Source organism: Macaca nemestrina, chromosome 8, assembly GCF_043159975.1.
Source record: "Macaca nemestrina isolate mMacNem1 chromosome 8, mMacNem.hap1, whole genome shotgun sequence".
In the NCBI taxonomy this organism is placed as follows: domain Eukaryota; kingdom Metazoa; phylum Chordata; class Mammalia; order Primates; family Cercopithecidae; genus Macaca; species Macaca nemestrina.
In genome coordinates this window covers 146775915-146785634 of record NC_092132.1, presented here as the reverse complement: position 1 = coordinate 146785634, position 9720 = coordinate 146775915, and the positions used below count along the sequence as shown (strand labels likewise).

The 9720-nt window shown below is 42.3% G+C and overlaps 1 protein-coding gene across 1 annotated transcript; it reads right to left on the bottom strand.

Annotated features, from left to right (window-relative positions):
- Positions 1-4578: 4578 nt before the first annotated feature.
- On the bottom strand, positions 4579-9720 carry LOC105499848 (beta-defensin 104A). The gene is made up of 2 exons (XM_011772659.2): positions 9614-9720; positions 4579-5045 (listed from the first exon to the last, which is right to left on the bottom strand). The coding sequence occupies exons 1-2, from the start codon at positions 9669-9671 to the stop codon at positions 4885-4887; spliced, it is 219 nt and encodes a 72-aa protein (XP_011770961.1). The 5' UTR covers positions 9672-9720; the 3' UTR covers positions 4579-4884.

Genomic DNA, 9720 nt, shown 5'->3' with positions numbered 1-9720 from the left:
AATGACAATAGAGACCTGGGCATCCAGGGAAGCACCAACGAAGGACAGAAGGTTTGCAGCTGCGGACAAGTGCGCACAGCAGCTGCCCTGGCAGCACAATGCGGAGGCCACTATCTTTTGGGTCTCAGGACAGATTCTCCACTGCAAAGCACGAGGTGCTGGTCAGGGAGAGCAGGAGCATCATTCACATCCTTTCACTTTAAGGAATTAGGAAGTCTTCCAATTCCAGGAGCACAAGGGGACATTGCGGAGACCGGGGACAACTGGCCCATGATAAGTTTCTTTAATCACTTACTGCATCAAATTCTGACAATTGGATGTTGGAAGAACATAGATGGTCAAGAAACGAGGTAGACAGCTGCTGCTACCTCAACCCTAAACAAAGATTTATTCGCTCATCTATGTACTCTGGGTATTTTTTATACTCTAGTTCAATAGCAATTTCTTACAGTTGTATTTGTAATTATTTAAACTTGGAATGTGGATCTTTTATAAAAGTGATCGAAATTTTGGAGTATATTGGTAATTTATTTCTACATATTTTTATCTTCTCTATAAAAGGAAAGGAAAAAAAAGAGCCTAGTCCACTATTCAGATATTAATAGTAATGAATCATTAATCAAAATCATGACTTAAAATATAACAGCATTTGAGTAATTACCACCCAGGTAATGGAATCTTCTTCTAAGTCATTAAAATTATTTGATCTGATTTAAATGAAGAAACTGAGCCAAAAATAGTTAGATCTCACTTCCTTTGTCTAGGTCTTGAGATAAAATAAGCTCCCTCTCCCATGTTTCTAAAAAGAACAATTTTAAAAAGAGCAGCAGGGGAAAACCTACTTCTGCTCTTTGACAGGCAAAAGCTGGTGAAATTGTAACAATGGTAATTAATGTTACATCTCTCCTAACACAACAGTGCTCTCAGCTCCTGTCCTCTTCTGCCATATTTCTGTGTCCTAAAAAAATCTTTGAATAATTCTCCTGCTAAAAGCCACATCCATCCTGAGGGGGAGGATGGCAGAACCCATTATAGAGTATTCTAATAATTGTTTCAAGATTTTTTCCAGTCAATTCAAATAATAAATAGTATTCTTTTTTTTTTTTTTTTTTTTGAGATGGGGTCTCATTCTGTTGCCCAGGCTGGAGTGCAGTGGCGTGATCTCGGCTCACTGCAACCTCCGCCTCCTGGGTTCAAGTTACTCTCCTGCCTCAGCCTCCTGAGTAGCTGGGGCTACAGGTGCCTGCCACCGCGCCCAGCTAATTTTTGTATTTTTAGTAGAGATCCGGGTTTCACCATGTTGGCCAGGCTGGTCTTGAACTCATGACTTCAAGTGATCCTCCCGCCTCTGACTCCCAAAGTGCTGGGATTACAGGCGTGAGCCACCCCACCGGGCTGAGGTTGCCAATTCTGACAAAACAATCGTAACATTTTAGAACTGAAAACTGTCTGAGATACCTAACCAATATTTTAAGAGGAGGAAATGGGGGATGAGTGAAAAAGCAATGTGTCTATATGTGTGAATTAAAGACTAACGATCTGGAGCAGGCTATGCACTGCAGACACTATTAACAGAATGGAGTCCACATAAATAAACAAAGGTGTGCTCAAGGTTAAAGGGAAAGGCAGCAAATTTGTTTGGGGAAGAGCAGGAGTTCATGGTGGTCACAGACATAAGAAGAAATGTAGTTTTTCACTGGAATGGTATCTTTTCTCCATGATGCTTTTATTTTTTTGTGTGTAATTTCTCACAACTGGAAAGCATTTCAGCCCCTTCCCAGTCCTCAGAGGTTGACAATTTTTTCTCTCGGATTCAGGCACAAAGGCAGCTCTGCCACTCACCATGTGTCTGCCTTTGACTTTGTCATGTTGGGAAGACTCAGGACCCCACCTTCTTTTACCCACAGGGCCCTCTGTGCCTATGAAACTGAGGTGGTCCCAGCAGTCCTTGTGGACGTATCACAATCTAAAATTCAGGAATAAGAAAATCTACATAGGAATCTCTGCTTCACTCATCTGTGAGACTCCTCCAGGCTAATTTTCTTTGGGTCATGTGGTAATGCAAGAGAAGGTTGATTCTATAGCAACTTCTGAGCACAAACTTGGCTGCAATATGTTTCCCCTTTTCATAGTCATATTTCCCAGGATTTAATGGGATGTCTCTTGGGAGGCAAGAAAGAGAATGTGCCACTGTTGAAAATCTTAACTACTGAATGTTGAAAATTTCAAGTTCTGCACTTTTGGATATTTTAATAAGGACCTGGCTGGTGGATTTGCTCACCCAGAGATTTTCTCTGTCAGTCTCTGTCTCTCTCTCAACTTCAAATAATAAAAAATGCATAAATTATAAAGTGAAAAATATCCAAACAATCCTTTCTTCTGTAGATTTTCATTAGGCACATTTCAAAGGGTTACTGATCATTCATTGTGAACTACAGACTTCAGATCTGTATCCATCCTTTGGAGATAGAAGATAAGTAGCGATGTTATTGGGTTTCTGGTTGTGTTTGTGGTGCATCAAGTCCAAATTATTAAATATTTCCTGCCAATTCTGGAAACAATAAAATAGAACAATCTATCTTTGTCCTTTCACTGTAAAGCCCTGAAATTAAAGTAGTGTGACTTTGTGATGTCCTTAAGTGCTGAGGATAGTAGTTCATTAATACGACTATGTGAATTACACTTGGGGGTGGGAGGGGGCGCTGTTTCAGAATCCAGCCTCTTTAGAAAGCAAAACAACAGGACACCAGGACGGCAAGCCAAACCCAGGGCTCTTCAGAGAAGACCACGATACAAGTCATCAATGACAATGAGATAGCCTTGCTTTCTGCTTGTTATTGTCTCTCTGGCCACCACGGCTGGTGGCGCTGATTAAAGTCTGTAGAAGTCCCTTGCTTTGCTCTATATTTACACTGGGAAGTGCAAGATGGCCTCTCTTGGCAAGGCATCAAATTAAATTCTAAAAGGAGGCAAAAAATAATTTTAGCACAGGGTCAGCAGTTGGGTCTGTGTTTGTAAGTGTTGTTGGGCAAAATGGCCATATGGCAGGAGGGGAAATCAAGGTACAAGTCAGATAAGTCACCTTCCCAAGGTGACCTGCTGAGCAGTAGAGCTGGGATTCCAGGCTTTGTGTATTTGCACATGTCATGCTGTGCTGCCTCTGAATTGCACTTGAGATGTGGTGTCTAGGCCTGGTCTTGCATAATATCCTGGCCAATGTTAGGAAAACACTAGTCCCTCTGAACCGTGGTAACAATGCCTAAAAGGTGAGGATGATGACACTTACCATGCCTAATTCAAGAGTTTATGGTGAGGATCAAAGGAGATTATGTGTTAGAAGTATTTTATAAAATATGAAATATGAGAATAATGAAAAGGGTCTAAAACAATATAAGAATAAAATAAATGTCACATTGTCTTATAGCGTGTTCTGTATGTTGCATTTGGAATGTGGCATCCTTAGTGGTGGTTCAGTAGTTTCTTCTTTTCCTGTAATTGCAGTGATGAGATCTAGGGGCTTGCCCAGATATACACTCAATTTTCAGCACAATATTTTATAGATGGAATAGAAGCACACATCACCATCTATGCAAGAGGCCTTGGAGGTAAACAACCTGAGGCAGTATGTGGACCTTCCCGGATCCAGATTCTAATAGAGCAATTCTTAAAAAGGCACTTATGACATGCTCAGGGTCATTTGAATACAGATTGACTATTAAATTGTATTAAGGAACAAGTGTTGATTTTTTTCCCGGGGTGATAATAGTGTTGGGGTTCTATTTTACAAAATGAGTTGTTTCCCCCCTGAGTTGCACCTTCTGAAGTATTTTCAAAAGGGCATCTTTGAAATAATTTATTTTTATTTGAGATAATCTAGGAGAGGGTCTTATTCAGGAATGAAATAAGACTAACCACATGTTGAGGCCGAGAGATGGCTATGCGAAGGACCATTACACGGTTTTGGCAGAAAGGGCACAATCCAGCCTCAGTTTCCACCCTGAAAAGGTGAGGATGATGCCGCTTACCATGACTAGCAGCTCATACATGGCAGTATGTCCTTCTATTAGGAAGCCCAGGGTAGCAGGTTGTCTTTCTGGCTTATTTTAATTGCTGTTGACATTCCTTGGCTAGATCCCTGTCTCCCTATGTGTTTGCAAAATGGTGACACTCTTCATTTGTTAGCTGAACTACTTTTGAGGAGAGAAGCTTTTGACTACCTTAAAATTTGGTTTGGACAAGAAAGGCAGGCAGGCCAAATGTTCATCAGTCCCGTTTCTTTACCAGTTTTCAGGATCAAGAATCCACAGCTCAGCGCAGGGCTGCTCTCTGCTGCCCTCTGCTGCATGGGACTCTCCACAGACACCCACTTGATGAATCCCTTAAGTTCCAGTGGGTTTCCAAGCTTGTCATCACACGTCACTTCTTTTGTTTTTCTCCTCAGAGGTCTATGTTTTGAAATACAGTGTATTCTAAACAAGGCACACTTAACAACGATTTACTTTCCATTTTAATTAACAAAAGACATATACAACTTCTGAGCAAAACTTTTGATCAGAAAAGAAAACCAGCATTATCAGAATAAAAAGGATGTTTTTCTTCAGTTTATAGCTGATTAGGTAGACATATTTTTGGTTCAACTTATGCAGTGTTGAAACTCATGATTAACCTCCATTACTATTCTCCATTATCACAACCAGAGGGGCTTTCCAGGCTGTATTCTTCTTCAATCTCCTATATTGGCTTTGCATTGAGTGGAAGCTCAGCAAACCTTGTTTGATAACTGAATCTGTGGTTGCAATGGGGATGCCCTTGCTGCAAGGCCACAGGAAGGAAAGCCACTGAGGTCCTGCTTCCAGCGACTCTAGGGACCAGCACTACTGCGTTTCAGGGTTTTGTACGATTCAGTAAGCTCTCATCCCATTTTCTCAAACAGCATGCATAGGAGTTGGGACATCTTCCAATTTTGTATTCTTGGCTTCGACATTTGTTCCGGCAGCGGGCAGTCCCATAACCACATATTCTGTCCAATTCAAATTCACTTCTCACTAGATAACAGGATATGGCACTGTGATTAATTGCGCACTGGCACCAAAAGGCAAGGCTTTGGCAGAAGGTGTTTTCGGAGGGGGATAGAGAATGTTAGTGCATGGTGGTGGAGGTTTTCCTGCACCCCCATCCTCCTCCACTTTTCTACACGATCGACTTGACCCTCTGATTCCCAATGTATTTGAAAATACACATCAGTCCATGCCACACCTATTTTCAAAATCCCTACAACAGTTTACTATTGTTTTTTGATTAAATCTCACCAAGCCTCTTACTGGGTCTCCAAAGCAATCATGATCTGATCTTGGGCCACTTTTTCAAACTCATGCTATTCCACTGTGGCCCTCACTCTGTCCATGATACCCTCGCCAGCCTCCCTTCTGTTCCGTGTGAGCTAACTCTTTGCTATCCTAGTACCTTCACGTGCACTGTCCCCTCTGCCTGGAAGGTTTTTCTTCCCATACGTGGATTCTTTGAACTTTTATATCTCAACCTTAAGATCCCAATATTGGGCATATCTTTCTCTGTCTTTTCATGTATTTAAATGCCCCAAAACTATTTTTCTCCCTATGTATTTGTTAGTCTTTTATATTACTTATCACAAGTTGTAGCTATATATCTATGTATCTATATATATAGAGAGAGATAGATACATATATAGAGAGGGAAAGAGAGAGATACATACATACCTAAATATAGATATAGATATGTGTATATGTATGTATATTTTATTATTTGATATTCCCAATGGAACTACGACCTCCCGACAATGAGTCCCATGTTTATTTATGTTGCTTACCATTGTGTAACTGGTACCGGGAACATAGCCTGTTTTCAGTAAGGACCTGGTGAGTGAATGATTGGATAGACTAGACAGGAGGAAACTAGAGTGGATGCAAGTAGAGTGGAGGAAACTAGAAAGCAGCAGAATCCGGATTGTTTGGCCCTTGGCCCAGAGCAGTTTTCAGGAGACATGGATTTAGTTTCTCAGTCTCAGGGTGTGCTCTCTGAGGCTAAAAGCAGCTTTGTAAAGCTCATTATCTCACATGCCACACTGATAGGATCTCACAGAGATATCAGGAAAAGCCAGAAGCAAGGCTGATGGTAGGGAGGACAGTGTAAGGTGGACGGAGAGAGCCTCGCTGGAGAGGGCTTTGCATGAGGTTCTCTAGCAAACTCAGCAGGAGCCAGGCTTGGGGGAGGGTGTCAGAGGAACCCTGGGGAGAGGAGAGTCAGAACTGCAAGTGGACCTCTTTGTAGAAGTCGGGGCCCGAGGGCCCTAATTTCACTTGAGCCCTGAGTCCTTCTCCCCTGTTGCATCTGTTCATTTTCCACAAAGCAGCGGGGCAGGAGAACTGAAACGGGCTGCTAATCCTCACACCAGGGTTTTATGTCTTTCCCTCGTTCCAGTAAAGAGAAGCCTCCTGTTTCTGATGCTTAGGTGTCAAGATTCTTTGTCCAGGATGTGGGTGAGGACTAAAAGGAAGTTCGACCAATTCTTGTGTTTGATAGGATATTGAACGGGTTTATATTTGGAATGGCCCCACAGTGGGTGACGAGGAAAGACTGTTTTGCTGTAACCTTCATTCAAAAGCAAGCCCTTGTGGTCACAGTACAAGGCAATGAAGAAAGGAGTGAGGTGGGCTGCGATGTGTATCATGCTGAGCGAGTGTGGAGGTTGGGCAGCAGATATGTGCCTTCTGACCTATCTGTGGCAGGCCACTTTACAACCTGTAGTTATAGGAGGAAAAGAAGGACAACATGCTTGCTCAGGGAAAACAAAGCTTAGCATTAAGGGAGAAGAAGAATAGACTAGGAAGAGAATACAACCTTTAAAATGTTAGACTGTCAGTTTCAAGCGAGCCCTCACAGGCCATCTATTCAGAGATGGGAATTAAGGCTCAGAGAAGAAAAGTGACTAAACTGAGGTCACACAGCAACTTATATGTCAAAGCTGGAACAAAAACCCAGTTGGTGTGTCTTATAGTCTGAGTAAACAGAATGCGAAAGGGAGAATACAGTCCATACACTGAGGCTGAAAAATAAATACATCCTAAGCAATAAATACATTCCAGGGTAGTCTACACTACACTAGTTTCTTTCTTGCATAAGCAATTTTCCTTCTCTGCTCTATAGATCCAGAAACTCCTAGACAGGTCTCAGATCTTAGTTAATGTAGAAGTTTATTTTGTCAAGGTTGAGAGCACACCTGTGACACAACCTCAGGAGGTCCTGAGGACATGTGCCCAAGGTGGTTTTGATATAGTTTGCTTGCTTTTATACATTTTAGGGAGACATAATACATCAACCAATACATGTAAGATTTAATTTTTTTTTTTTTTTTTGAGACAGAGTCTCGCTCTGTCTTCCAGGGTAAAGTGCAATGGCATGATCTCAGCTCACCGCAACCTCCACCTCTCGGATTCAAGCGATTCTCCTGCCTCAGCCTCCCAAGTAGCTGGAATTACAGACATGCGCCACCATACCCAGCTAATTTTTGTATTTTTAGTAGAGACAGGGTTTCACTGTGTTGGCCAGGCCAGTCTCGAACTCCTGACCTTAAGAGATCCGCAGACCTCAGCCTCACGAAATGCTGAGATTATAGGCATGAGCCACTACACCTGGCTGATTTACATTGGTTTGGTCCAGAAAGGTGGGAATTCAAAGTGGGGGGTGGTTAGGGGGGCCTGCAGCGGTACAGTGGGAGGGTGTGGCAGGGGGCATTCCAGGCTATAGGTAAATTTAAACATTTTCTGGTTGACGATTGAGTTTGTCTAAAGACCTGGGATCAATAGACAGGAATGTTTGGGTTGCGACAAGAGATTGTGTTGTGGAGACCAAAGTTGTATCATGCAGTTGAAGCTTTTAGCTAGCAGGCTTCAGAGAGAACAGGCTATAAAATGTTTCTTATCAAACTTAAAGTCTGTGTTGATGTTCATGCTGGAAAGTATCATGAGGCATGTCTGACCCCCACTTCCTTTCATGGCCTGAACCAGATTAAATTTAACCAGATTAAATTAACCAGATAAAATTTTAAGAGCCCTGGCTGAGGAGGGAGTCCATTTGGATGGTTGGGAAGTGGGGTTAGAATTTTATTTTTGGTTTACAGCCCCCATCCCCAGTCCTTGTGGGTATCTGAGGGGTTGACAGTGTGTGACAGCCAAACTTACCCAAAGTAGGGGTGGCAGGAGAGGAGGCGGGCAGCGCATGTCATTCAACCTCACCCACTTCTGCCACTTCCCTCCCAAATCCTCTTCCTGCTAAGGGTCTTTCTCAGAATTAGACTACAGAGACCAGTCTGACCCAGTCCTCAGCAGTTAAGTGCAGGTAATGGCAGCCAGCTCTGTGGTGCATTCTTGGGGATCTGGAGGGATCTCTGACCCAGGCTTTCCATCCCAAGATGTTCTTTGTCTTGGGATCACAGGTTGAAGAAAACCTGTTCTTTGATAAATTGCTACCATATTTTGACAGACCTGGAACATGCTCATAGCAGAATTTCACAGAAGTGTCTTTGGGAAATGACACGGGAAGAAAGAACAAGGAAGAGTTAACCTAAACAGGTACCCTCTGAAAAAAATCATTAACCCATCTGAATCACAGCAGAGGCACAGCCTGGAAGGGGAAAAAGATGGGTGCTGAGTGTCTGTCAAAGCCCCACAAAATTGACTGAGCAGCTTGGAAGAGAAGATCCGATGGCCTTTATGAGTCAAAACAATTGGTTTCGTCCCAGCACTGCTAGTCTTATTAAGCAACTCTAAAAATCTTATTTTCTCTCACTGTACTATACAGAATATTGCTCAGCTTGTAAAAGAAACTGAGCAACATTTTGAGACTCTGTCTCAAAAGAAAAAAAAAAAAGAATGTTGCTCAGCTTGTAAGATTAGATTATGTGCTCTCTCATATCCATTCCAAATAGATAAGAAATATATGCTTCTAGGGACATAGAATAACGTAGGAGTCAGAAGATTTCTGACCTCTTAGTCTAACTTTAAAATTTGCTTAGCAGAGTTCAAAGGCACCTGCTATTTGTGTTGTCAGTAATTTATATTCTTGCCTACTAAAATCACTGCATTCCCTTTAATCCTAATCATCTGACTTCATATGAAAAGTTGCAAAATTTAGGAGGATGAGTAGGCATCCATTCTGTGCAGAGTAAAGCTGTTCAGAAGGAAGAGGATGGGGGAAGGCATCTTATTCTACAAAATCAACAATGAATAATTACCTCTGACCTGCAATGGAACAAGCATGGCTAGTAAGTCCTCATTGCTGAGGACTCCATGAGGAATTGTTACCGTGTGTGGCCAGGGGGCCAATGACATCCAGGACTCCTGATCCCTACGTTTCTTTTTTCCTCCTTGAGCTAGTAAGCCTTGTGGCTGTAAGGTGCATACAAGGACTGCCACGTACTGCATTTTACTAATGGACCCAATGAAAACAAAGAGAAAAGGGCTGGGATTGAATAAGGTTATTCCATCCTTCAGGATTTATTTTCTAAATCAAATGTTTTTCTTCTCCACCTGTCATCCCCAGCAACTGTATACATTTCCAGCTGAGAGTCTCTTTTTACCTGGAAGATCTTGATAGAATAGAAGAGAAATGGCTAACAGCAGCACAAGTCTCTGCATAATGCTGGGGCCGCTGGCAAGAAGCAGACGGAAGTTGGAGGGAATCACC